We start from the raw sequence: 26,564 nt of genomic DNA, 5'->3' as shown, positions 1-26,564 counted from the left end.
TTGACTGCTAGCTTCCCAAGCCTTTGAATTCAATTGAGAGTTATTTGTCTGTCCCTAGAAAGCCTAGGGTCACATTAGCCAGTTATTCAATCACTACCGGAATCCTCAGCTATACCCTGAGAGTAATACATTGGGAATTCTGTAACAGGCTGCAGAGGATAGCTTGCTATCTAGTAATTTAGGGCCTACACGGTCGACCGCCCATGACTAGCATCCTTGGTGTCAGATCTACGCACACCATCTTGTTGCAAGAGCCGGGAGCATCCGGGCCTACACTGGACTTTCAGTATCTGACTATGTACGCCAATAGGTAAAAGACTATCAGAACCAACTGCACCTCAAGAGGATGACTACACCCAAACATGAGCGAAGTGCGGTTCAGTACTTCCGAGACAGTATCTGTGCAGCAGCTGGGTCACAACCTGTCCGACTGCTGTAATCCAGGTGATGATTGACTAGCAATAATTGGGTCAATTGTGTCAATATACAGGATCTTAGATGGCAACCAAAATCTCAGCTCCCATGCTCTCGATGGAATTCTGAACGAGCAGATCAAAGGCGAGGATCCAATGATTGGCGTTCGCATGCGCTTTGCACTTGGACCGAGACTGCCACCTGTTTTGCACATCTTTCTTTGCTGGAAGAAGAATCACGAGCTTCTTCAACCTTCTTCTCTAACTTTTACTTTGATAATCGTATTATCATGCTGAAAATCGAACACGAAGCGGGTTAAACTCCGGGGTTTTTGCTACTAAAACTCCAAGATACTTCCAAGGGCGTGCGAAGGCAAAGCACATTCCCTACAAACCTTTTCTTTAGACACTGGCCTATGCTCGCTCTCCTCAATTATACTATTTTCCTGTGTATGCCTAACTTACGGGCCCCGGGGAGTCGACCCGTCGATGCGGTTAAGGTCGTGGAAAGTAGGTCCGCCCGCAGGGCGCTGATTAGCTATAAATATTATAGATTAATAAATTATAATTCAATAGAATAATACCTGCGGTTTATTTATAGTTTACTTACTAGATCTCTTACAGGTATCTAGAAACTGTGGAGACCTGGTTTTTGATCTACCTTCTAGTAAATAACTATTAATTATAACTAGACTGCGGCATATCCGCGGAAATCAGATAGCAAATAGTATCTATATCATATCTATATAGGTACCAGATACCTGAGCTGCTGTCTTTATCTATACCTAAATCTATATAGATATCTTATTATCATCTATACTAGTATAATCCTTACTAGACTTATTATATAAAACTTACTATAGCTACTAGCTTTATTACTATATAACTCTCAGGAACAGTGGTCTCATTGCTCCATGTTAACTCTAATGAAAGTTAAACAACAAATATTATTCATCGGTGGCTCAGTCTTTCCTCTCCGACTCACAGTTTGGACCGTCTTTTGAGCAATTGCATCACGAAGTAGGCGACTACACAGCAAGTTAGAAACATACTATTTATTTAATACTTTAAGTCTACCTGAGCTGTACTCTTGGCAAATCGTGTTGTGGAGATGGGATAAAGGAACTTGAAAAGGAAGGGAACAACAGAAATGAAGTGCCTACAGAAGAAAGGTATATCAGAGGGAACGTGAAGATTTTGAATACAATATAGGAAGTCAACACTTCAGAGGCTGGTATACAGCGGGTATCAAATTTCCTGAAATGCCTGATCAGGGTTTGGCGTGCCAACGTGGGAGCATGCCAAAACACCATTTATACAGCTCCGATCGTTTGAAAGAGGGAACGAAAATGGGGAAGCATCGCATGATGACCATGACCAGAAAGAAAAGAAAGAGCAGAAAAGAAACGGAAACTACTCACTAGCAGCAACAAAAGCAGCACGACCAGCGCCAGCCGTCGCATTCCCGCTACCCAGCGTCAAGATAAAGCGCAGCCAGCCCAGAGTCAATTTCTGACCGCTACGGTCAAAATCCGGGACCAGGGTATTTGCAGCCTTGAACTTGCTCAGCTTGCCAGCGTATGGTGGGTAGCGGATGGCGAGTATCGACTCAAGCCAGCCGGGGCTACTGGTTATAGGGCGGCGGTGTACCCAGACATCAAAACTATAACGACCGCGATAAGCACCATAGCCACTCTCGCCGACGCCACCAAATGGCAGGGTAGGGATGTGAAGGGCGGCGTCGTTGCAAGAAACACCGCCGGAACGGGTGGAGGAGATAACTAGAGAACATGTTCATTAGATAACTGCATTCTTCGGGGGGCCCCAGGGACACAGCGTATGCCGTACTCTTAGCAACATCGGCTTTGGATCCAAAAGGATAGAGCCCGAGTGGAGTACTCTGGACACTATTTGCAAGGTTGATAGCCTCCTCCAGGTTCTCCACGGGCAGAATTGTGATAAAGGGACCAAAGCTCTCCTGCACACACAGCGAGTCCTCTACAGAGTCAATCTGGATAACTGTGGGTTCAATAAAAAGCTCGTTCTCGTCCATTTCCCCACCAAGCAAGATCTTTCCCTCGCTGTTATCAAGCATAGACTTAAGGCGTTCAAAATGACCCCTATGAATAATACGTGAGTAGTCCGGCGAAGCCCTTGCACCCTTAGGATAGAACTCCTTGTAGGCCTTTTTAAATTCCTGCACTACCCGAGACACAAGCGATTTATCGATGAGGAGATAGTTCTGTGAAGTACAGAGCTGGCCTGCATTTACAGTCTTGCCCCAGAGCATACGGCGTGCTACCAGGCGCGGATCGGCAGTCTTGCTAACAATCGCTGGGTTGATACCACCCAGTTCAAGCACCACCGGGGTCAAGTTAGGTGCTGCTGCCTTGGCAATGATTCGGCCGACATTGGCACCGCCTGTGAAGAAGATCTTATCCCAGCGCTCGGCTAAAAGAGCCTGAGTCTCGGACACGCCACCCTGGATAACAGAGTAGCATGATGGGTCCAGGGATGCCTCACAGATCTTTTGCATGACAGCAGCGCTGTGAGGGGCGTTCTCAGACGGCTTGATAACAACAGTGTTACCAGCAGCGATGGCACCAATGGCCGGGCCCAAGGTCAGTTGGAAAGGGAAGTTGAATGTACTAGAAAAGAAGCTATTATTAGTTTCTCTCGCGCTCCTTGTCACCTTTATTCAGAAATTTAACAAACTTACCCGATTACCAACACGCAGCCGAGGGGATCTTTGCGGATCTTGGGGCTCATGAATTTGAAAGCGAGTTCAATATCAGGCGCCTTCTCATCCTTCACCCATTTGTGCAGGTTCCGAGTGGTGAAGACAATGTCGTTGAGCAGCCAGCCGCTCTCGGCGACTTCAGTCTCGAAGCGTGGCTTGTTCAGGTCCCGGGCACAGGCCTCGACGATCTGCTCCTCGTGGTCTCTGATACTACCAAAACGTCAATCCATCATTCACCCGTATTTAGGACGTCTTGCCCTTCCACAGAAGGTGTACTACTCACGCCCAGTATAGTTTCCGGAGTTGGACGAGACGGAACTCGACATCGCGGGTCTTTTGCTCTAAGAACGACTTGCGGCTGGCAGAAGTGAGCTCGCGGATGGCTTCAAGAGAGGTAAATTGAAGGTCAGGAATCTGGACGCCCATGATGATAGATAGATAGGGTGGCAGAAGATACTGGAAAAGGTGTAGGGCCAGGTGTAAAGTGAGATTGAGAAAAAGGCACTTCAGGGGCCTGTTTAAGGACAGCTGCCATGCATCTACATGCACTGCTCGGCTTAACTATTTCAAGAACGGGAACCAAAACCAATGTTATTGATTTCAATGGTTCTATCATTGTAACACAATATTCCGCATCTCTGCAGTAAATGTCTGCTGCCGAGGCAAATAGCATCAAGTTTGCCATACAACTAGGGCCTACCGAGCTATAGACAACATTAAGTTTGGCACATCGCCACATCCACCCAGACGGATAGTTTGTTGCTCCGCGTGCAGCGCATGGGTCCCTGATCTGCCATTCATGATATCATCTATATGTTCCCCATTTCTGTCTACAGACCGACCCCTGTTCCATAGCATATATAGTCTGCATTAACATGATCCTTTCTCTGACAGCGCAACCAACTACGGTGTACACACTAGACTAGGAAATGTCAAACAAGCCGAAGCGCATCTTGCATGTTGTCACTAACACCGGGCACTACGACGACCCGTCCCACCAAACAGGGCTATGGTTAACCGAGCTCACGCACGCCTGGGACATCTTCGAGTCCCACGGATATGAACAGAGCATCGCCAGCCCAGCGGGCGGCCGTTCTCCGCTAGAGCCGCGTTCACTGAAATTCCCCAATATCAACAAGAGCGCAAAAGCGTCGCAGGCCGATCCGGTGCGGATGGCGCTTCTAGAGAATACCGTCAGCCCCGAGCAGGTTAACTCGGCCGACTTCGACGCAATATACTTTACTGGTGGGCATGGCGTGATGTATGATTTCCCTGGCAGTGAGGGTCTGCAGCGCATCACGCGGGAAATCTTTGAACGGGGTGGTATTGTTGCCTCGGTCTGTCATGGCTACTGTAGCTTGCTGAATACCAAGCTTTCTGATGGTTCTTATTTGGTTACTAGGCGAGGGATGACTGGGTTCTCGTGGAAGGAGGAGGTGCTTGCCCGTGTAAATAAGCTCGTGCCCTACAATGCCGAGGAAGAGGTGAAGAAGCGCGGTCCCAGGTATAAGAAGGCTACGCTGCCGTTTATCTCCTATGCTGTGGTCGACGGCAACCTGGTGACGGGGCAGAACCCAGGGTCGGCTAAGGAGACGGCGAAGAAGGTTGTTGCCGTCTTTAGCCTGTCATGAACGCCGGCACCGACTCTATGGGCTGTACAGCGATACCGTGGGGTGGATATCCGCTGACGATGTTCGTGGGGTCAGTGGTAGAGATCTCGAGAAAGAGAGGGTCGTATAGTGAACCATTCAATCCTGACTACCCTATGTACATGCGCAAAGATACAAGAAAACATTTAATACATGAAAGCTCCTCATAGTTCGTATATAACACAATAAGACCTCCTCTAAGCCCCTTATTATAGTGGTTGTATCACTCTTTTCATAGAGCAAATGAGACAAGCACTCCGCAAATATCACAATTTCAGCTGGCGCTGTCTCCAGTTAGCACGGAGTCATAAGGCCAGACCAGCAGCACCGTAGGCGATCTTTAAGAACTGACATTATCGAACGCCTCTAATGGTGAAGGCATATTCAAGATCATCTGCGCCTCCTTAAGGACGTCCATCCGCAGGATGGTCCCAACGCCCAGTTCATTAAGAAGCTTACTTAACGGACCGTCACCCCTGGAGAGCTTGACGTTGCGAGGGAGAAAACATTGTGCTGCCACGAGTGGGTTCGTCTGGACAGCCACCTGGTACCATTTCCCGTCGATCTTGTTGATCGCGTTGTTGGTCGCGATCGCGGATTGCGACGGGATAGTCTTCAGCGCTGGAAGGGGTATCTGTACCTCCAGCTTCAAATCGGGTGTCCCGTCTGTCTCGGTGGCGTCTGCCTTGATGCTGTGATGATCATCATCAATCTCCAGGTTGATTTTGGCGAGCCACTTGGGCAATTGGTATCCGTATACACCTCGTACCCGAGCGATCTCGGTATCGACCGGTAGAGCCAACACGTATCCATAGAATGTTCGGTTCCGTATAGAGCTAAGAAGTTGGATAGTACTGTAGCTATCTTTACCCGGCTGGCGGACGATTATGGCGATCGAGACCTCATTGTAAGGATCATTGTCGCAGACGCGGTACGAGTAAAATGTCAACGACACCAACCCGTAGCCTGGCAATGCCGTGATGGGCTCCAAGGGTGACGGAAGCTTGGGCTTTAAGTGGCCAAGGGGCGCGAGGAAGACCAGCTGGACACTGCTGGTGCGATAATAGAAGTTGGGTGCGTATACCTGACCGACCCTCGAGTCGACCAGCTTCTTTGGGATATTCCTGAAGAAGTCGATGTCGGGTCCGACGGCTGGATCGCGGGCTACCTCGTCCAGATTCGGGTTCATACGGTAGCGGTCGTAGTAGCCATCTTTTGGGACTTCAACCTTCTGACCTCCGAACTCGACCTGTGTGGTCGCGCCGTTTGAGTGTCTATATATTCATGACGGAGTTCAGTACTGCACCAAGGTGAGGAGTAGGTTTGAAGGTTACATACGGTGCTGGGGTCTTTGACGACGCCACTGACGAGCGGCCTACAGCAGAAGACATGATGCCTGCGATAGGCTAAGCAAAGAAACCAAGGTCCTGTTGTGAGAGGCGTGCAGTAGGGGTGACGGGGGTAGTGTTGGCGACCGTCTCTTCAACGAGCTCAGAAGATGGTACCTGGAAATATGCTAGCTCGACTGCGATAGCAATAGCAATAAGTCTGCGAAAGAAAGCCTATACAGTCAGATTGTTAAGTAAATGAGTGCCGAGGCATGACAGGATTGTGGGTCAGATCTCCATGGTTCTGCAGTTTGCCTGCCTAGGTACCACGGAGCAACAATCACTCCGAAGCAGATTCGGTGCAGATTTAAATGCCTGCCCCTTGGTTGCCTGGCCTTCAGCAAGAATGTGCGTTGGCGGACTACTCCTTGATAACCAAACCTCGACTATTCTTCTCTACTTACAAAGGGATGGGTCGGATGGACTGAATTGTTCTGGGACTGGCTGGATCTACAGAAGAAGCAGTACCCACCAATTAAGCTCTTGCGCTTGGGCAGATCAAGAATGGCTGAATTACAAGGCTGTGTGTGGACTAGCATCCAAGAATTGGGGCAAAGATACTAGGATAAGAGGTACGACAGATGCGAAGATCCTTCAGATGTTCACTGAATGTCATTGGTATGACTAATCCAGATCTCAATATCTGTCGGCATATAATGCAATAGAAGACGGCCTAATACCGCTAGTGGTTTTTTATGGTCGACTGGTATGTTGATAATATCGTGGGTCCCGCTCAGGAGAATGGCCTGTATGGTAGCCACACACACATGTGCAATATATCCGTTACCCTGATCACCAATTCTACCAGGCGAAACTCTAATCATCCGTTTCCTGCATCCTTGCAGAAAAGGCTAAATACTATGGAATATCTACACAGAAAATATGTCAAGTCCCTGGGACCTGGCGGGGGCGGGGGCGCTTGTTAACCTAAACCAGGGCTGCATGTCATGGTCCTTGCCACATGGCTGTGGACACTTCCATATATAGTTGAACATAACACATAGATGTAATATATTATAAATTTATTATTATTACCATTCCGTTCTGCGTTATCAACGCCTAATTCGCTAGAATGGACCCTCCTCGGATAGTTTGTTCAACCACTCCGTCTTCTCGTAATTCGGCCATCCCTGATTTTCCCAAGTGTGAGAGCTTAATTTGTGGGTTACTCCTATAGATCCCGCCGGTCCCAGAACAACATTCATCCGCGTAGTTCCCATGGACCGAAATGATCCCAAGTCTTGCGCGTTTTCACCATCCGCCCNCTGCCCACTTCCAATTCCCAACTGCTTGTTCCTCGAATGCTTATTTCCCCCTTACCATTGCCGTCTCGAATTCCCCTGTCCAAGTAACAAGGCAGTAGCCGCAACGTCGGGCTCAGTGAGATGGAGAATAGTTACGTCCCTCGCTCAAAACGTATTGCATGCATTATGTGTCGGAAGAGGAAGCTGAAATGCAACGGGAAAAGTCCTACTTGCGGGACTTGTTCTAGACTGGGTTATGAATGTGCGTATGGTGAAGGGCGCAAGAAAAGCGGACCCAAGGGGAACTACAGGAAGCAGTTGGAAGCACGGTTGGGTATGCCGTCTATCCCTATTTTCAACCAGGACGCCTTGCTAATGGGCGTAATTGGGATAGCACAGGTTGAAACCTTACTCAAGGCCCAAGGCCAACCAGCCTCCTTCACTCGACAGAACAATCGTGCCGCCACAGCGTTGAGCAAGTCCCCAATCGCGTCTGAAATCACTTCACTTGGGCATAATGTGGATCAGCCGGTATCCGCTCCGACAGGCATCTCAGGTGAAATACCCGCCAGTCGGGTCTTTGAGCCTGCAGTAGAAACAAAGGACGACGAAAGCGCCGGGTGGGAGATGGAATGCCTGGGAATAGAGGAACCTCTCCCGAGTCGACAAATCGTAGATGAGTTGTATGATTTCTGGAGCCAGCCCTTTTACTGAGAGTTGCAGTATCTGATTGATAGCGCAGGAATCAGATTTATTTCGACAAGGTACATCCAAGTATACCAGTCATCCATCCATCCCGACATCTGGCAGCTAGCACTCTAGCTCCAAATTTACGCCCACCCATATGCTTACAGTATATCACCTGGTGCCTCGCCGCAGCTGTCACCGAAAAGTATCACAGTCTGCACTCTCTTTTCTACCAGCGAGCTCGCAAGTATGCTGAACTGGAACACATGGAAGGGGTTGGCCAGGGACTACTGTCCGTGTCTTATTGCCAGCTGTGGTTGCTTATTTCGACGTACGAGTCTAGGATGATGTATTTTCCTCGCGCATGGCTTAGTTCTGGGAAGGCTAGCCGAATTGCACTAATGCTCGGCCTCAATTGTTTAGATGGTCCGGACCTTGAAGCAAAACAGACACTGCCGGGCCCGAGGGATTGTACGGAGAAAGAGGAGCGACGGAGGGTTTTCTGGATGGCATTCTACATTGACCGTTATGTCAGTGCTGGGTCTGGCTGGCCAGTGCTCTTTGATGAGCGAGATGTCAGTGGCATCTTCTACATAGCCCATCATTCTACGTGCAATGACTGACTGCAACGCAGATCACAACAAATGTACCAGCATCTGAAGAGGCATTCTTGAGAAGCATACCGCAGCGAACTCTTCCCGTGACTGATTTACTAGAAGGACGTGGGTTTGAGACACTCTCTACATTTGGGGGCATGGCATGTATAGCTACGTTATTCGGTCGGATCCTCTCACACATAAATCGGCCTGATCCAAACGACAATGTCCACGACCTCAACGGCAAGTATTGGCAGCGGCACAAATCTCTCGACAATATATTGCTTCACTTTGCTTTAGCAATGCCCAACTGTCTCCACCTCGTGGTTGGGCTGCCCGATCCGAATTCCGTTTTGTGTAACATGGTCATTCATACATCCTTGATATGTCTTCATCAGGCTGCTATTTTCAAAGCCGAAAAGAGCAACATACCTGAACAGATTATCACTGAGAGTAAATGGAGATGCACTGTTGCTGCTGATCAGATTCTCAACGTCACGAAAATGATCAGCCATGTGGATCTAAGCACTGTGTGTCCTTTAGTGGTGTTTCTCTAACAACGCATTCCTGACTTCTCCTAGATGAACCCTCTCGTGTCATTGTGCATTTATGCCGCATCACGGGTATTCTTGCAGTACATGAAGACACGCCCAGACGACACGGCTGCCCGGTCATCGCTGCAATTCATCTTCTCGGCCCTGGGCGCCCTAAAAGATAAGAATCCCCTGGCAGAATCCTTCCTTGTACAACTAGATGTCGACATCGATGGCACGCCATTCAGCGACCAAGGTCCTAATGGTATTATTTCACCCAAGGAAAAAGTGAGAATTGACAGAATACTCATGGGCCATGTTTCAGAAGCTAATATACCCATGAACTTTAGGCTGCTTATAAGTCGAAAGAATGCGTCCTTTTACTCCCCCTCGAGAAACCTCAACCGAATGGTAACCGAGATATTATGAACACGCCCTCCGCTTGCACCTCCCTTCCCTACACACAGAAGTTAAACGGGCCACAGACTATCAACCTACCTTACAGCCTCAACGAAGGAGGCCAGACAAGCTTTCCAAGTACAGCTTTAGGAATGGAGGTGTCACCGGATTATAGCCCCAATTCTTACACCGTCCACTCGGGCCCGTCGATCCCAAAGCTTGTACCAGACTCTTTAAAACCCGATAAATCTTCTCCAAAGAGACATTGGCCTCATGAAACCCACTCTAACCATAATTGGCTCAATGGTCTTGAGAACGAGAGTGCCATGAATTCACAGTTAGACGCGATGACGATTCCTCAATTTGGTGATATCCCTACTCCAGATCGCATGTTTGCTACAGATACGATCCCGACTCTGGAGCCGAGCGAATCAGAAGCGTCTATGCAAGTTCGACCTGCGTGGTATTGTCCTATTCCCTCTAATACTAATACTAATACTTACAATAATGGTGCCAACATGGAGGTTCTATCTGGTGAGATGTACGCGTTGGACGAGGCACAATTGGCTGGGAATTTGAGTTCCACAGGGCATAGGTCATTATAGACTCCGGCGTCGATGCACTGCAACTGGCGCATGGAATGGTGCGAGCCGCCTTTCACAACCTTTAGTTTAGACCTCAGCAAATGTGACATAGCTATGCATAGTGGCGATTGGAAAGCAAAGTATTCCATGAGCATTGCCGAGGTTCGGCGGCAACAAGGGTGCTGGAAGTAGGTGCTGGAGGCGTCGACGGCGGTTGGGCCTGAGACCCTGGAACAGGGGCTTAGGGCTACCGGGCCCGATCTATAATAGTCCACTACCAGTACTATGTAGCTACCTTCACCCCTATACTAGAACTCTGTCTTAAGTAGCTAATATGACTTCTATATACTGTACTATCTATACCTTTAGTAGTACGTTATAAGCCTGGGTTTATACAGGGCCCGTTGCTATTTAGGAGCCGTACGACACGGGTGTCATCGAACCAGTTTGAAAGCATTTGTATGCATTTGTCGTTGCTTCACTCATAATGGAAAAATCAAAACAGAATATTGTGCTCCTAAATTTTTGTGTCAGTGACAAGCAAAAGAAGGCCTAGTGGCTTTGAAATTACTTTATTAGCAAATGTGCTTTATCTTACGGGCATCGTGCCATAATCTCTTTAAAGAAAGAAGACCACTCCATTCCATTTCAAATGCCGGAGCATCTTTGGAATAGTTAACCATGGTGTTAGCTGCTCTGATTGCTAAACTGACTGCAAGATGCGCCTTGGGATTAGCCACATTAATTAACTGGGTACGAATGGGATATTGTTATCTGCGTCAGCAGCGAAATCCAAAACAGCTCGAAGGCCAATGGTCCAGTCGAAATGTGATGGATATTTCCCGGTCGAGACTTTGTGACGGGCAGGAGTGGCGTATCCCCCGTTTTTTGCCCACTGAGTACAAACACATCTCGGTTTCAATCCGGCAGACCACCCTGAAAACACGTTTCGTGCTTGGTTGCTCCTTGGTCTTCCTTTGTTAACTCTTGTGGGTAAGAACTAATAAGCTTTGGCCAATGGTGTCTGATGGTGTCTGCATCCAGCATCACTCCCGTTCCGTTTCTTTGTTCCCCTCGTGCCAACCCCAACACTGATACGATCCAATGTGTCCGTCATCGAGTCATTGACACTGTGTGGCCAGATCGAAATGACCAATTCCTTTGTTTTGGATGGCAAATAAACTTCGCCCGGCAACGTGCTAACCATCGATCGACCGTGACGTCGGACCAAACTCTTTCCAGGCCTCGAGTTCGTCGGGGTAGTTCGCCGCAAGGACGATCTGAAATGGGTTCCGCCTTGGACGAATACATTCTTCCCTGGAGGCGCTGTCATGGCGTGCTGGTCGACGAATATACAGTCCAGATCGCATCTATTCCATGAGCCTTGGAACTCCCTCTTACCTCGAGTCCTGTCGAGGGAATATCCACCAGTAGGCCACTCTGGGCCCAGTCAGAATGTCGCCCATTTTTATTGATTACCACTCCGTCGGTTCTCCAGTTGGAGTGGAGGATGCGATTTACGTCGTACTTTTGCCCTCCCCAGAGGTCTTCCTTGACGCCCACTTATATGAAGCAGCCGCCTCGCTGCTGGGGAGCATTTACTATTTCTCCCCACATCCAAAATGCCGGGAACCGATGACCGAACAGCGGACATTCGAGCCGTTTTTATTGTATTCATACCTCTGGTGTGCCTTTTCACCACGTTGCGCTGCTATGTGCGCGGATGGGTCGTCAAAGCATTCGGCTGGGATGACGGACTGATGATCCTAGCATTTGTATGCAACTTTTTTTTTTGCTTATCTACGAGTATGGATCTCTGTGTCTAACATTTGCGGACTACCTTAGGTATTGTATATTACGGGTTGTGCTTTAGTGATTCCAGGAACATACAATGGCTTTGGCCATAAACTCACGGACCTGTCGACACAACAAGGCGCGACTGCGATGAAGGTATGAAGATCTAGCTTTGCTGAGACTTCTTAGGGGCTAACTTGGGAGAAGTACTCGTGGCTCTACCAGGTTTTTTATGTGGTTTCAACAGGCGTCTGCAAAATCTCGGTCTGTGTTTTCCTGATTCGAATCACTGTTAGACCACTCCATCTTCGACTTCTCTATGCAATGCTCGTTTTCATCTCAATTCACTCAATTGTCTATTTAATTACCTACTTTACCATTTGCCACCCGTTTGTGTATTTTTGGAGCCAGTTATTGCCCGGCGCCAAGGGCTCCTGCCTGGATATCGTGCCCAAGAAGGCCATTATAAACACGACTGCTGCCGCTTTATGTCTCATTGATATTGTCATGGGCATTGTCATCCCCTTCTTAGTTGTCCACAAGCTCCAGATGCCAAAGGTAACGAAATTTTCGGTCATGGGTATCATGGGTTTGGGATGTCTGTATGTTTTATTCCCCGAGATACCCCACCGTTTAAACAATGCTTTCCGCTAATCGTACATACATAGTGCAACTGTTGCCCTTTTATTGCGATTTCCATACCTGATCACCTACGCCGATGGAGATCCTCTATGTACGTTTGTAGTTCATAACATTTCTTCCTGTCATTCTCCCTCTTGTTACTTGCGTACGTACTGATCACCCTATTCATAGATACCAGCGTCGATATAATAATCTGGGCCTATGTTGAAGTCAGCTTAAACATATTTGCCGGGAACCTCGCAACCCTTGGCCCGCTCCTCCGTACCTGGTTTCGGGCACACGCGGATACCGACACAACGCCCACTCCCGGCCAGAGACAACAACAGCAACAACAGCAACAACAACGAGGCCGACCTCGTGGCGTCTGGGATTTTTCTTTCCCCCTATCAACACTCGACGAGACTGTCGGAAGTAGGTTCCGGCCAGATAAACCTTGCGTGATGGTGACACAGGTTCGGAGTCAACGCCGTTCGGAGACGCACGATGCGAATAACAGCCAGGAGGAACTGACGGCTGAAGGGCGGAGCACGTCGGCCGGTAGTGGCCGGGAGCTCGGACAGGGAATCTATAGAACGACTGAGGTGATGCAGACTTCCGATGTAGAGTCTGTTGTTGCCGGGGAGCGTGTCTAGTTACTGTCCTGGCGGTAGGTTCGCTGGTGATTAGAATGGTTGTTTTGGGTGGCGTATTTTCGTTCTGGGCGAGTTTTATCATAAAAAAAGTTTTCCTTTTGCTGGAGTTGATTGTGACATGCAGGACTTGCCATTTTCACTTCCGACAGAAGGTGTAGCACCTCCAAGGTTTGTTCCTCGGCAGAACAAATCCACAAGAAGTGACGCCCAACCTTGCCAACGGAGAGGTTTCTAAGCCAATGGCAGCTTTGCAGTGATCATACTCTGGTGAGAACGCCCAATCAAATACGTCGCTGAAGGGGCCATGGTAAGATATCTAATCTATTGGATAACGATCAGGAAAGACGGCGTCTTTATCTCAAGTGTTTTTTTATTTCTATTATTTCACGCTAAATTGGTGGAGAGAAGTCCCCCAAGACGAAGAGGCTCAGCGGGACAGCAATGCTATTAGGACAGGCAGATCATACTAACCCTGCCGCGAGTAGCAAATATAATAAGCGCTTTGGTGTTTATTTAACACTGGTCCCCTAAAAAAAAGGACTGACGTCTGAACTGTTGATCAACAGACTCTGTGTCTTACCCCCGCGTTCTTGTGGCTCTCGCTGGGCGTCCATTCACAAGTATACGATAATGGTATGACGGCATGGACAACTGCAGCTGTTTTCAGCCGCTGCGCCTTGCTGGCTTTAGTGCCCAGGTGACGGTTTGGGGTCACCAATTAGGGGGGTCTTGGTGCGCTCCCAAGACCCTTGTGGCTCAGCCTTTAATATCGACGGTCGAATCATATGCCGTATCCTTAATCTCGGGCACTGCGACCCTGACGCTCCCCATGCAATATGGAGGGCCTGGGGGCCTAACTCCGCCCCCAAAGAAGCGGTCATTCGCGCCCAGCGATATGACTCCTTTCGGCAAGCAGCCTTGCCTTGATCAGAATAAATATATGAGGGCACATTCCCAAGTCCCTTTCTTGCAAGTTTACTTTACCACTACCAACACAGTTCTTTCTTACTGCACTTCATTATGCGCCCTCTTGCCGTACTACCACTTGTCCTCCTCAGCGCCACCTCGGTGGTAGCTGAACAAAGCTTCCGAGAGTACGCGGAGGAAATACTCCCAAGCTGCGTCATCGACTGCGCAGCAAACTCCCTTAACAACGTCACCGAGTGCGGCAGCGATCCAGCGTCCAGCAACAACAAAGAAGACATTGATTGCATTTGCGGCGAGCTGGGCGACGCCGACCGCTCTTTCGTCCGAGAGCTTGTCCGGAATATTTCGGGCTGCATGGTTGACGCAGACTGCAGCGAGGATGACCTGGAAAAGATCAATAATCTGGATGCGGAAAGCTTCCAAGAGAGCGTCTGCGAAAGTAGCGGCGGGGATAGTAGCAACGGGGACAGCAACGACAGTATGTTATCCGGTTTTACAATAGGGCTTTTTTAACTGACAGTTATTCAGACGGCGCTGCTCTCCTTTCTGCCGGCTCGACCTTCCTTTTCACTGCTGGTGCCGCGGGCTTTTTTGCTATCTTCTGAATGACGCCTTGATTGCTGATGATATATGTATTATAACGAAGATAATGGAGCGTTGTTTCGTTTGTCATGGTGTTATACAAGCAGGAGCTGTAGACCAGTGGTTCCTTCCCGTTCTGGATGAACCTCCATCGATCCTACCACTTAAACTGCAGTTCTGCAGTACTCAGATAGGCAGGAGCGATGGACTCAGTTGCTCCTTTCCAACTACTCCAGTGTCTCTACCCTAGAAAAGAAGGCGCAGAGCTTGAGGCCGGGGGAGGTCCCGCTGTACTCTGTATACATTGATACTTTGCGTATTTATCGTTGTGCACGTTTTGTAGTAGGAAGACATCACTCCTGCCCCCAATTCAAGAGCATCCGATCAGAGCTGCCCTGATACCGCGCTAGCATTGGTAAAACATCCGCGACATCGCGCGCCTCCGCCAAAATCCTGCCATTCTCGACACTGATAAACCCCTTGCCCACCGCATCGCGCAGCCACGCCAGTAGGCCATCCCAGTACCCATTCACATTCAACAAAACAATTCCCACATGGTGAATCCCCAGCTGGTTCCACGTCGTCATCTCCATCACCTCCTCGATCGTCCCGAACCCTCCAGCCAGCGAGACAAACCCGGACCCCGGTCCTCCCTCCATGACCTTGGTAGCCATCAGGCGCTTCCGTGTGTGCATATCCGGTACGATCGTTGTGATACCGTACTCGGACTCGGGAATACCTTCACCACCGGGATCATTGGTATCGCTCGACACGACGCGCTCAGCTGCTTTAGCGCCCCCGTTCACTTCAGCGCCCTCGTGCTTCGCTGAAACCTGCACCAGGGCGCGTGGAATCACACCGTGGACGGACCGAGGGCCTGAAAGAGAGACGAGTGTCCGCGCGATCTCGCCCATTAGTCCCGTGGTTCCCCCGCCGTAGACGAGGCGAACATTGTTCTTGTGGAACTCGTGTGCGAGGGCGCGTGCGGCTTCTAGGTGTTCGGGCTCTGTGCCTGATGTTGCGCCACAGCTGTGTAAGTAGATGGGTGGTTTGGTTAGCTTGGACTTGGTGGATCTACTTTTTCTGTTTGTTTGGCACTGTGACAATGGGTAGGACATGGCATTGGGTATTGGCGTTGAACCCCGGGCTACGGGTGGGTGTTGCGATGAGGAAGTGGCGTAAACTCACAATACACAAACAACGGCTTGCTTCGTCTGGCCCATGGTAGATGGTGATTGTATGAGCAGAGCTAAGTTGTTAGTGGAGATAGCGAGCTGTCATTGACTCGTAAACTCACGGCATCTGGAGTCGAGATTTTCGTGTGGGGTGGTTTAGGGCTAAACTAGGTACGCGTACACTGCGAATGGCCCGTGCCCATCCAGGCCTCCAGATCTCATTCTGCTACAATATTCATATCTGTTCCTCTGCTATCATTTTAGAACCATTTATATTGCCGGATTCGAGCCAATCATGTATATATGAGTCCCTGAGTCAATATGGCACCCGCTAGGCCCCAGCTGAGCTGCAGATTCGATACTATGTAAACAACTCATCTCGTTAGAAGACCTGGAGTATATCTGGGCTTACGATTGGAGTCCTACGTAGAGAAGAGCTGCAACTCCCCTCCACTAGCCCGCCCAGCTTGGTATTTTGTAAGTGTATACTATGTATCAAGCCTCTTTGTCCAACCATCGACTAAACTGCTCCAGAATATTAAAACCTAATCGATATATATAAGGACGGGTAAGCCATAAGATTGTCAAAGCACACTACTATCGCCAGCTCTTCCACCTGTCGCGCCCAGGCGTATTGCTTACGGCGAACTCCCACCTCCTGATACAGTTCGTGAGGTAGACAGGGTGTTGTATGTACCGTTTTCTTCTCGCGAAGGAGAATAGATAAGTCTAGCTTTGTGAATAACGGAAAATGTGACATGTCGTATTACTTGAAGAGGGTTACACGGAGCACACATATAATAATATAATATAAAAAAGTAAACGAGAATAACCGAACTTCAAGTAGTACTAGTACCCGATCTAGAACGAGGTAGACCCAAGAGCCTTTCCCCGAAAAAGTGCGGACTGCGGACAGAATACGGCGGGGAAGTCTATTTTGGCAACGGTGGAAGTTGCGGGGTACTACATCCTTACGATGTCTAGTCGCGTCTGGCTAGACGCTGTAGAACTCCCGTCTGGTGATCCGGGACTGGCCGGATCTGCGCGGGCAGTTCGAGGGGAAAGCGTTTAGAGCCGATTTGTGGAATTATAGCATGCTGGATGCTTGGATGCTTGGTAATATCGAGGCGCGACCGTGCTACAGTTCATGTGCCTATTTTCCACTGTGTTTAATACAGAGGATGTTACCTCGGTAGCATATGTAGTCGTAAGATATTTTCTTGGTTGGCATAAAAGGAGGGAGGGACTATATCCATTCGGTTGGAAAAGCCAGGCAATGCAACCATCCATCATGTACATTCTTACCCTAACCAACAAAGCTAACAGACGACGAGCAAATCTCAACACTACATGGGGTAAATTCCAGACTCGCTATGACCCATATAACCCGAATTAAAATGTCGACCCAATCGGCCCAAACTTGATATTCGAGTAAACCACATACGCGTTCGGATGCTGCGCCTCAACCTCATCCGGCTTCCCCGAGCTCGTCGGGCACGTCCCCCGCGCAATACCAGGCTGGCTGGGGTCTGCATCAACAGGGTAATTCGAGTCAAGCCAGAGCATATTCGCGTAGCTGTCATCCCACAGCGACAGAACAAGGACCATACCCTGTTCCAGCGCGGCGCCCATCCCGGCCAGACCCCCGTGGGCACTGAATGAGTCCTGATCGCCGAAGAGTTCCTTCTGGGACTCGCAGAAGGGCGTCGTGATGGAGTTCCCCGCGTTCCCAGACCAAGTGGACTCTGAGTTTGGGATGGTCTTGCCGTTCTGGACGTAGAAGCGCTTGATTTCAGAGAGGGCGCCGGTGTCTGTGCCGTCTGCGGTGATGAACTGCGTTACGAGGGTAAGAGGGATGTTTGTGTCGATGGTCATTCCCGGTCCGTAGAAGGTCTTGTTTCCCTGGCGGTAGGGGTTGAAGTCGCAGCCGTCCGGGTCGCAGGTGCCACCGTAGCGATCGCCGCTGTATGTCCCGCCGCAGGAATCCCCGCTGCATATTGTCTGCCCTGGGGTGTCGCAGGGGTGAGGCGTGTACGCGGTCGAGATGCTGTTCGCCTCCCAGATATCCATCTCGGCGCAGCAGGAGCCGTGCCCGCCAACGCCGGCGTTTGGGTTCGTGGCTGAGGGTTCCCAGCCCTCGACGTTGGCCTGGCCGTTGATGAACTTGAGATCGCGGGGGCATTGTGAGTCGCAATAGCCCGTCCCATATTTGGCTCCGGCCTCGTTGGTGGGGTACCGCGATACGCCGCCGTCTGCGTCCATGGAGACGAAGTATACCGCGCCGTTGAGACCGCAGGGCAGCTCGGAAACGTCGACGTCGAAGGTGAATTCCCGGTTGAGGAGGTGGAACATGGTGTATGTGTCTTCGTCGTCCATGAGGTAGAGTCGGGATCCGATGTTCTTCTGCTGCGACTGGGTGACGAAGTTCAGACGCAGCGAGCTGCCGGAGGTGGTGATGCCATATGTTGAAGAGTACTGCGCACCGTCCAGCGCGCACTGCTCTGCGCAGACTTCGTTGCTGGTGCAGATCGAGGTGTCCCAGTCGTTGCCTGTGTAGCAGTTGGTGTACCCATCCACTGTGTGCAGCCAGCGCCAGTTTGCGTCAATGACGACCTCGCCGTTGACGGTGGTGCAGCTGCCGCCGCTGTTGCAGGTCTGCCAGGTGAGACTAGGATGGTCCTCAGCCTGCTGGGTGCCGACCTTTTGCGCCTGCACGGCGGTCAGGATGGAGGAGAAGAGAAGAGCCTTGTACATCTGGAACGAAGCCGTCTGTGAGTAACAAGATACAAAGTAGTTGTCGAGGATCATACACAATTTGAAGACTAACGACCGGGCTTTATACTTGCGTGCTCGACCCCATTTCGAAGCGAGATACTAACACGGACTTGCGGTCCGTATACCGCCGCAAATAACTTATGAAGCCATATAATTCATTTTCGTATATTCACCAAGTTGGGCTTCAATACTGCCTTGACGAAATAGGCACTCCGTCTCGATAGCGTTGCAATCGTCATGTGCAGAATCATACTGTAAACGGGGAAACAGGGACAGAATCCAGGAAGCAGGGTAATATATTAGATTAAATGCAATCTATCATAAGTTAAATGTAGTATACAGCTGGCTCGAGGGAACAATACCCGAGCTGTCTGCGAATGGGGCGCATTCTTGAATGCGGGGAATTCGTCACACTGCACGTGGAGGTGGGCCCAGAAAATATGTCACTTGTCAAGAGTTTCTGCAGTTCATGCAGCCCCGGCGACATCTCCGTCTTGACTTGCAAGTTCTATAACCGTATACTAAGTGGCGGAGACATGACCTCGCAAGCCCTGACCGCAAACCCTGACCGCGAGCCCTAAGCCCTTGCCCTCACTTTAGGCTTAAGTCGATCTTATCAATCTAATCACTGACTCAGCACTGCAAGCGGATGCGAAACGCACGTGATGTTTCGAGCTTCTCCGAATTAGGCAAAGATCCCCAAGTTTTACAGTGAGTCAAATCGGCGGCACAATTCGGCTCCCCTCATTCCTCTCGACATTCTCCCAGTCTCTCAATATACACAACCTTTTGAGAAGGATTCAACACAAGCCAATTCGTTCAACATGGGCTTCATCCTCACCCTCTCCTGCCCCGACCGGCCCGGGATCGTCAGCGCCGTCACCAACTTCCTGGTCCAGCACAACCTGAACATCATCGACTCCTCGCAATACGGCGACCCGACCTCCCACACCTTCTTCATGCGCATGCACTTCGGCCCCGACACAACCGGCTCCAGCGACGCCAGTTCCCCCTCCCTCGAATCCCTCCGCAAGGCCTTCGAGCCTATCGCCACCGCCCACTCCATGTCCTTCCAGCTCCTCCCCGCCGATCACAAGCCCCGCGTGTTGATCATGGTGTCGAAGATCGGCCACTGCCTCAACGATCTCCTCTTCCGGCATTCAACTGGCCAATTGGCCATTGAGATCCCTCTGATCGTCTCGAACCACCCTGAGTTCGCCCAGCTCGCCGCGACGTACAAGGTGCCGTTCATGCACCTCCCCGTGACACCGGATACAAAGCAGCAGCAGGAAACCAGGATCCTGGAGCTCATCAAGGAGTATGAGATCGAGCTGGTCGTGCTGGCGCGGTACATGCAGGTTCTGTCGCCGACGCTGTGCGAGGCCATGTCTGGGAAAATCATCAATATCCACCACAGTTTTCTGCCTTCCTTCAAGGGCGCCAAGCCCTACCACCAGGCCTATGACCGCGGCGTGAAGCTCGTCGGGGCCACGGCGCACTTTGTCACGAGCGATCTTGACGAGGGCCCCATCATCGAACAGAATGTTGTTCGCGTGAACCACGCCTTGAGTCCCAAGGAGCTGACTCATGCCGGAAGTAACGTCGAGAGCAATGTCCTGGCTGAGGCAGTGAAATATTTTGCTCAGCGCAGGGTTCTGCTGAACGGACACAAAACAGTTGTCTTTAATTAGACTGCTTAAACCGTCGTCGTCGATCGTCCCGGTTTTGGATTGCAGATTGGATAGCATCAGAGTTGGATTTTGGCTGCGTGAAACGGTGGGCTCGCTCAGAGACTCGTCGATTGCGATGCATCCGTCCCATTCCCGCAATAATATCCCTGAATACGTTAGCATAGCTGTACGAATCAGATTGAAAGAATCAAAGTCGCAAACTCACTCATCAGTAAACGCAGTCTGTAAGGGCATATTGAGGAACTATCAGTTGAATGATAGTAGTGACTAGTCTGCATCAATTAGGTCGTCCATTGATGCTAGTGTAGGATATCCATCCCCGGTAATTTTTTTGCGTTAATGATCCGACGCGATTCATCCGCATGAACGCTGGCGCAGCAAAGCCGCTACATCAGCGTACTGCCCTTGACTTGCCTCCTGCAGAGCAAGGATCTCATCCGCTAGATCACTAGCCCAGAGGTACTCCGAATGATACAACCGCAGATCATGCAGACGCTCCCGCAACCACGTCCGCTGAGCCACATTTTCCGTCTCAATGACCGCCATGAGAAGCGGCCAGTGGAGACGGCGCATGAGGCGTGGGTCTGCTGCGTATTGCTTCTGCGCTATCTCGATGATGTTTGACACGGCGACCCGGTGGAAAAGGGATGGTGGGCCTGCGGGGTATAGTAGTCGGCGATGGAAGAGGACCTGGGCGTAGAAATTGGTCACGGCTAGATTTATGGTGATGAGAGTGCGGCGGGGAGATACAGGTCCGGCGAATTTGGCGGTCAGGAATAAATCGGCGAATTGCTGCTATATAATCAGTTCACATCCACTTGTCAAACAGGGGCAAGCCACGTACTTCGCGAATGGCCATGATTTCGTTCAAGATTTCCTTCGCTTGGTGCTCTGACTTAACCGGATCGTTCAGCAATGCTCGCCATGTCTTGTGGCGGAGCATCATGCCTACGTGCAAGAGCTCAAGGGCACGGTAGTTCTCTATATCATCGGTAACTTCCTGGTCAGGGTACTGTGTGCCCCAGAAACAGCGACCCCATAGGCGAGCACAACGATAAAGCCGATCAGGATGGATGGCTGGATTGCCCGAGTTGAGTGCGTATTCATAAAGCGATTCCGTCATGCCCATTGGCCTGCAGCTTGAGTCGATGTATCTAGATCGATTAGCAGGGGGGATTTCGAATAGGAATAGTCGAGAACATACAAAATCCAGAGGAGCAATTGCTCTGGGATGAACGACACCTTGGGAATTGAGTCTTCCGCATGAGCAGAATCCATAGATAAGAACATCTCATCGACATCTTTGATCTGGAAGAGATTGGGATGCGATTCCAGAAGCGAGCGGACGCCGCGTAGATGAAGTTGGAGGTCCTGGATGGATTGACCAAACTGCCACTCGTACGATATCATCAAAAACATAGTGGCAAAGACCATCTCCAGTTCTGTTTGTGAAACCGGACCTTCCCGAGTCTCGAGGAGCTGCCGAAATTCCTTTACTGCCAGCCCATAATGATATCGAGCATGGTCGTCCGCTGTCGGGCGACCAGGGGACCGCACAACGAGGCCATTTCTGTGCATATCACTCGCTGATAAAGCAATGATCATGCGCATAATCACCTTGTTGGATACGGCAGGCCCTTGGTATAAATAATTGAAGCTGCTCCATGTCCACGATTTTATATAGTAGAATACAATAGAAGACGCCGGAAAGTACTGAAAGTATTTCTGGTCATGCTCCGTGAGCATTAGCGAGTTGGAGCACTCGATATCCGTCCCGGAGAGCGGCGGGTACAGCGGGGTCGGAACGGTGAATGTGAATGGCGTGGAGTCCCATATCGCTGGGAAAAGAGCCCCCGGAGAAGCAGGGGCAAGGTCTTGTGTGAAGCCAGGCGACAGCGAAACGGCATCGAAATTGGGCACGGGCAGTTCAAACGCAGAGGGCGTGACTGCGGTGGTGGTGGCCGGGGGCGTCGCTGGCCATCGAGGGTGGGCAGGTTGGATATGGACAGGAGCATGCGATCTCGCCCGTTGCACGACTCCCCACTCGCAGGAAATACCGAGAGAGGAACACCGTTTGCAGACTGGATGTTCCTCTCCGCACTTTACTTTTCTGCGGCGGCAGGTGCTGCATCCTAAATAAACGAGCGATCAGCGACACTGCATGGGTTTCCCGCGGAGAACTGGCTGCAGGTAAGCATACCATTCTTAGAGCGAGGCGCATGTCGACCGGTCATGGGTTAGATGGCCCGCGAGTCATGTATATAAGTGTGCCCCGCGGGTCTGGAATCAGCGACAATTGACACAACCCGAGAGTTGGGAGCGTGAAGGATGCGTAATTAGAGAAAAAAGAGAGGTTGAGTTGTCCGCGGACGAGACGGAGAGGCCCCAGCGAGTATTAGTCACATATCCGGGGCCGTTACCCATACACAGTAATCCTGTATCGGAACAGTATTGTATAATGAGTTGACGAGCTATTTATTTGTGAGCTGTCTGATACATATTCCTTGAGATAACACAACAACTCTATACAAAGCATTTATATGCATATTCGCTCGGGCTGATCAATTCCAAACAAGCTGAATGATGGTAGTCCATAGACAACCATAGCGGCGTTTATCCACGGAATTGAATTCCGAGGCGGAAATATTGGCACCTCTGCGCTGTGGTTGTCTCATTGAATCTTTTTATCACAGCAAAAAAAGAATAGTCAGCCGCTAGAAAGCAAACTGTTAAGATAAAATCGCCCTGTTATTGACATGCCGAACTCTATCACAGGAACCTAATATGTAATGCAGATGACACGGACATTAAGAACAATCGATCAGATAAGGGCCCCAAGGCGGATTGTTTCCTGTCCAGTCTGTATAGGCAGCAACTCTCCACAAGTGATTTGTCTTCTGAAAAAAGCAAGAAGAAAAGGAAAAAAGAATGCTGATCGTTGGTATATTTACATCCAAAAAAGACAAAGACTCCGTACAGACCCTGATACTACACAATGAACAACGAAACGAACCAAGAAGCGCGCTCCCCCTCTCAGCCTAGTCACAGTTTATTTATTTATTTATTAACTAGTTCCCCACGAGATCAGTAAACGAATCCATGCACGGCGATAGACCGCGTAGTTCAAAAACATACCTCGACTTCGGCATCACCACCCATGCGGTCCATGTCCCGGATGTCCGGGCCCATGCATACCCGGACCGGGAGGCCCCTGTGCTTGGAATCCATGAGGACCGGGTCCAAAGCCAGGTCCAGGTCCAGATCCAGGTCCATGGCCGGGAGGACCACCAAATCCGCCAGGGCCATGCATACCCGGACCCGGGGGTCCCTGTGGTTGAAACCCATGATGGCGAGGACCAGGACTGTGACCATGACCAGGTCCGTATCCATGGTGTCCAGGCGGTGGAGGAGGGGGAGGACCCTGATTACCGCCAGGTCCATGATGGGCGTGAGGCCCCGGTGGTCCCCGGGGACTAGGAGGACGGTCTCCAGGGCCAGGACCAGGACCGGGCCCGCCTGCTGGAGGGTTGCCGTATCCCCATGGTCCATTGGGGCTGTTGCGACCGCCTGGTGGTGGGTGGGCGTGGTGGTGGTGATGGTGTTGAGGGGGACCAGGGGGCCCAGGGGGGCCAGGAGGCTTCTGCTCAGGCCCGTGGTGATGGTGATGGTGGTGCGAAAACAAGCCCATTGTGAAATAGAAAGTTGTTTCTAAAACTGAAACTGAAAGTAATGGAAATGCTTATCTCCTGCGATGTTGCACGAGGTTAAGTAGTTAAACATCCAACCGGCAAACACTGCTACCTACGGAAGATTTGCCTCATGCCGCAGCCCTATGTACGTAGTACTCCCCCCCTTTACTGCGTACCTGTCCACTAATCCACGTGGCTGCGGCGGGATAAGCACCTTTTTCAGACAAAGTCGCAAGAAATCGAGCGACTGGATTCATAGACTAGGCAATATTACTGAGGAATTGCTTGAAAACGGTGATGCCTGGTGGTTTGCGTGGGCCCTGGCATGTGGTAATTCCGAGATTTATCCCGTACTGCGCAGGCGATCAGAGCAATTTTAGAAAACACTCAACACACCAGTGGCGTGCCTACCACTAGTGGATAAGACCATTTAACTGTTTAAATCGTGGGAAATATCCATCTAGGCTGCGTAGTGTGTACGCCGTTACGTATGCGCTCCACAGCCACTCACTCTGGCGGCGTCACCTCAGCCCTATCCTAGGCGATCGAGTCTCCAGAACTAGAAGTCAATGATAAGGATGTCTATATTAGTATTAACGCGCTAAATAATTATTTTGCCTGATGCAGCACCCAGCCGAAAAATGACTGATCAGTGATCAGTGATCCACGATACCACGCACGCTATGCAGAACAAGCCAAAAACTCTTTTCTATAAGTCCATGCCACGTAAAGTAAAGCTACTTCACTTCGCAAGCTCACTCGCCAACTTACTCTTCCCCCGGATAGTCTGCCCATAAAGCGCCAACACCCAGGGAACAACACACAGCGCGGCCCCAATAGCACCCAACAAACTCGAAGCCTCGGGAAACCCCAGGTTATTAAACATCGCATTGGTCACAAGCGGAAACACGCCGCCCAGAAGATTCCTACAGCAGCTCTGGGCCGCGATCGCCGAGCTCGCGTACCGGTGGTACGTATCAGCCAGGTAGTTGAAGACGGCGAGGTAGACGGAGAAAATGCCCATAGTGGCGCACCCGATTGCGATTGTCGGGCTTATCCAGTGGATGTGCGAGTAGGAGGTCCAGCCGAACCAGAAGAGGCCGATGGGCATGAGGATGCTCTCGATGCAGACGAAGTAGAGGCGCGCTTCGGGCGTGTTTGGGAGGAGGTTGAAGCGGCTGGCGATTTTTTCTTGGTAGATGCTTATGACGGTGATGAGGAGGGCGCCGACGCACATTGCTGTAGGAATTAGTTTAGTTAAAGACTGGACTGGGATATATAAATATAAAAAAGGAGACATACAAGTGAAGGTAGCGCCGACTTGCTCAATGTTGAAGCCATGGTTCTTTTCGAAGATGAGTGGCACAGAGCCGAACTGGAGGTACAGAACAGCCCAGCTGAAAGAGACCCAGAGGGAGAAGAAGAAGACGACCGGCTCGGTAACGAGCATATCTATCTACATCAGTACTTGGCCACATATAACAGGGGAGGGACATACGGAAAGGTCGATACAGCGAAATGCTAATCATCTGCGCCAGCGACGCGCGCTGCTCATCACTCTTGACCTTCCACCGAATACGCCTTGGGTGAGGGTTCTCGCCCATCAAGACGCCAAAGTGGCCTGCTGCCTCGAGCTGGTCGTAGTACTTGTTCAAGGCATGCGCCTTGCGGCTCAGAAGCACGCTGCCTCGGGTCTCCTTGAAGAAGAAGAAGATAATAATGACAAACACGCCGGACACGATCGCATGCGACCAGTACACCCAGCGCCAAGATGTATGGTACACGATGACGCTCGAAATCAGCGGTGCCAGGCCCGTACCAAACAGCGCAGCGCTGGCAAAGAGCGCCATGGGTGTATTCCTGTCTTCAGCGTGGTAGATATCGCTAATGACACCACCGACCATGGTCGAGAATGTAGAAGCCCCAACACCCTGAAAGAACCTGGCAACAAGGAAGCCTGCAAAGATCCTCGTGCCTCCACAGGCAACAATACAAGCAACGAACAGAATCCCACTCGCGACAAAAATCGGACGCCGCCCATTAATCTCTGAAAACGGAGCGAGCACCATAGGAGCCAGCCCAAATCCAACGCAGAAGATCGTAATGCCCAGGTTATACACCACGGCGCTGATGTCCCACTCCTCCGTCAAGGGGCCCGAGGCCGGGGTGATCTCGCCTGCAGAATACCCCGCCAACGCCGTCACCGCACACGAGATCCAGGTCATCAGCGACTTGCGCCATTTCGGCCACAGGAACGGCGAGGTGTACTTGTCGAGATTGGGTGGTTCGGGAGGAGGCGACTGTCCTGGTCCTGGGGGTGCGGTGATCCATGGTGTCGGGAGGGTCGTGTCTAGCTCCAGATAGAGGTGTTCAATTTCCTGTGACGAGGCCTCGGGGTTTTTCTTCTCGTTCATGGTTTCTGGG

General features: G+C 50.6%; 12 protein-coding genes across 12 annotated transcripts; 6 read left to right on the top strand and 6 right to left on the bottom strand.

Annotated features, from left to right (window-relative positions):
• Positions 1–1,394: 1,394 nt before the first annotated feature.
• On the bottom strand, positions 1,395–3,579 carry ASPSYDRAFT_143160 (aldehyde dehydrogenase family protein; the record flags this gene model as incomplete). Its single annotated transcript, XM_040841317.1, has 5 exons — positions 1,395–1,441; positions 1,835–2,194; positions 2,262–3,061; positions 3,133–3,363; positions 3,437–3,579. 5 exons carry the CDS (start codon positions 3,577–3,579, stop codon positions 1,395–1,397), a joined length of 1,581 nt encoding a protein of 526 aa, XP_040706290.1.
• A 503-nt stretch (positions 3,580–4,082) lies between these two features.
• On the top strand, positions 4,083–4,784 carry ASPSYDRAFT_1167834 (type 1 glutamine amidotransferase domain-containing protein; the record flags this gene model as incomplete). Its single annotated transcript, XM_040840194.1, has 1 exon — positions 4,083–4,784. One exon carries the CDS (start codon positions 4,083–4,085, stop codon positions 4,782–4,784), a length of 702 nt encoding a protein of 233 aa, XP_040706289.1.
• Positions 4,785–5,068: 284 nt separating this feature from the next.
• Positions 5,069–6,298, bottom strand: ASPSYDRAFT_129353 (uncharacterized protein; the record flags this gene model as incomplete). The annotated part of the gene is made up of 3 exons (XM_040840524.1): positions 6,141–6,298; positions 5,155–6,076; positions 5,069–5,086 (listed from the first exon to the last, which is right to left on the bottom strand). The coding sequence occupies exons 1-3, from the start codon at positions 6,191–6,193 to the stop codon at positions 5,069–5,071; spliced, it is 993 nt and encodes a 330-aa protein (XP_040706288.1). The 5' UTR covers positions 6,194–6,298.
• Positions 6,299–7,575: 1,277 nt separating this feature from the next.
• Positions 7,576–9,679, top strand: ASPSYDRAFT_145832 (Zn(II)2Cys6 transcription factor; the record flags this gene model as incomplete). Its single annotated transcript, XM_040841564.1, has 5 exons — positions 7,576–7,768; positions 7,829–8,117; positions 8,177–8,696; positions 8,756–9,247; positions 9,299–9,679. 5 exons carry the CDS (start codon positions 7,576–7,578, stop codon positions 9,677–9,679), a joined length of 1,875 nt encoding a protein of 624 aa, XP_040706287.1.
• A 253-nt stretch (positions 9,680–9,932) lies between these two features.
• Positions 9,933–10,461, top strand: ASPSYDRAFT_41154 (uncharacterized protein). The gene has a single exon (XM_040846217.1). The coding sequence runs from the start codon at positions 9,976–9,978 to the stop codon at positions 10,252–10,254; it is 279 nt and encodes a 92-aa protein (XP_040706286.1). The 5' UTR covers positions 9,933–9,975; the 3' UTR covers positions 10,255–10,461.
• A 1,394-nt stretch (positions 10,462–11,855) lies between these two features.
• Positions 11,856–13,301, top strand: ASPSYDRAFT_145253 (uncharacterized protein; the record flags this gene model as incomplete). The annotated part of the gene is made up of 5 exons (XM_040841507.1): positions 11,856–12,008; positions 12,079–12,183; positions 12,235–12,629; positions 12,696–12,760; positions 12,841–13,301. The coding sequence occupies 5 exons, from the start codon at positions 11,856–11,858 to the stop codon at positions 13,299–13,301; spliced, it is 1,179 nt and encodes a 392-aa protein (XP_040706285.1).
• Positions 13,302–14,321: 1,020 nt separating this feature from the next.
• Positions 14,322–14,833, top strand: ASPSYDRAFT_28117 (uncharacterized protein; the record flags this gene model as incomplete). The annotated part of the gene is made up of 2 exons (XM_040844478.1): positions 14,322–14,706; positions 14,757–14,833. 2 exons carry the CDS (start codon positions 14,322–14,324, stop codon positions 14,831–14,833), a joined length of 462 nt encoding a protein of 153 aa, XP_040706284.1.
• Positions 14,684–16,092, bottom strand: ASPSYDRAFT_41151 (LOG family protein). Its single transcript, XM_040846216.1, has 2 exons — positions 14,757–16,092; positions 14,684–14,706 (listed from the first exon to the last, which is right to left on the bottom strand). The coding sequence occupies exon 1, from the start codon at positions 15,926–15,928 to the stop codon at positions 15,164–15,166; it is 765 nt and encodes a 254-aa protein (XP_040706283.1). The 5' UTR covers positions 15,929–16,092; the 3' UTR covers positions 14,684–14,706; positions 14,757–15,163.
• Positions 16,093–17,307: 1,215 nt separating this feature from the next.
• ASPSYDRAFT_41148 (glycoside hydrolase family 7 protein) lies at positions 17,308–18,942 on the bottom strand. Its single transcript, XM_040846215.1, has one exon. The coding sequence runs from the start codon at positions 18,737–18,739 to the stop codon at positions 17,378–17,380; it is 1,362 nt and encodes a 453-aa protein (XP_040706282.1). The 5' UTR covers positions 18,740–18,942; the 3' UTR covers positions 17,308–17,377.
• A 642-nt stretch (positions 18,943–19,584) lies between these two features.
• ASPSYDRAFT_143860 (formyltetrahydrofolate deformylase) lies at positions 19,585–20,451 on the top strand (the record flags this gene model as incomplete). Its single annotated transcript, XM_040841383.1, has 1 exon — positions 19,585–20,451. One exon carries the CDS (start codon positions 19,585–19,587, stop codon positions 20,449–20,451), a length of 867 nt encoding a protein of 288 aa, XP_040706281.1.
• A 64-nt stretch (positions 20,452–20,515) lies between these two features.
• Positions 20,516–22,782, bottom strand: ASPSYDRAFT_129348 (Zn(II)2Cys6 transcription factor). The gene is made up of 4 exons (XM_040840523.1): positions 22,652–22,782; positions 21,656–22,583; positions 21,296–21,605; positions 20,516–21,243 (listed from the first exon to the last, which is right to left on the bottom strand). The coding sequence occupies exons 1-4, from the start codon at positions 22,683–22,685 to the stop codon at positions 20,806–20,808; spliced, it is 1,710 nt and encodes a 569-aa protein (XP_040706280.1). The 5' UTR covers positions 22,686–22,782; the 3' UTR covers positions 20,516–20,805.
• Positions 22,783–24,882: 2,100 nt separating this feature from the next.
• On the bottom strand, positions 24,883–26,554 carry ASPSYDRAFT_144847 (uncharacterized protein; the record flags this gene model as incomplete). Its single annotated transcript, XM_040841475.1, has 3 exons — positions 24,883–25,379; positions 25,443–25,592; positions 25,639–26,554. The coding sequence occupies 3 exons, from the start codon at positions 26,552–26,554 to the stop codon at positions 24,883–24,885; spliced, it is 1,563 nt and encodes a 520-aa protein (XP_040706279.1).
• Positions 26,555–26,564: the final 10 nt, after the last annotated feature.

This window comes from Aspergillus sydowii (assembly GCF_001890705.1).
Source record: "Aspergillus sydowii CBS 593.65 unplaced genomic scaffold ASPSYscaffold_2, whole genome shotgun sequence".
Lineage (NCBI taxonomy): Eukaryota > Fungi > Ascomycota > Eurotiomycetes > Eurotiales > Aspergillaceae > Aspergillus > Aspergillus sydowii.
Note: the sequence above shows the minus strand (reverse complement) of the source record. Positions and strands in the feature narration are given on the sequence as shown.

Bases quoted from the DNA above. Each gene is read 5' to 3' on its own strand.
- ASPSYDRAFT_41154 (XM_040846217.1), top strand. From the start codon at position 9,976: ATGAATTCACAGTTAGACGCGATGACGATTCCTCAATTTGGTGATATC.
- ASPSYDRAFT_41151 (XM_040846216.1), bottom strand. From the start codon at position 15,928: ATGTCCTACCCATTGTCACAGTGCCAAACAAACAGAAAAAGTAGATCC.
- ASPSYDRAFT_41148 (XM_040846215.1), bottom strand. From the start codon at position 18,739: ATGTACAAGGCTCTTCTCTTCTCCTCCATCCTGACCGCCGTGCAGGCG.
- ASPSYDRAFT_129348 (XM_040840523.1), bottom strand. From the start codon at position 22,685: ATGACCGGTCGACATGCGCCTCGCTCTAAGAATG. The intron at 22,584-22,651 runs GTATGCTTACCT...TCGTTTATTTAG, and splicing joins TGCGCCTCGCTCTAAGAATG to GATGCAGCACCTGCCGCCGC. The intron at 21,244-21,295 runs GTACGTGGCTTG...ATTATATAGCAG, and splicing joins AAATCATGGCCATTCGCGAA to CAATTCGCCGATTTATTCCT.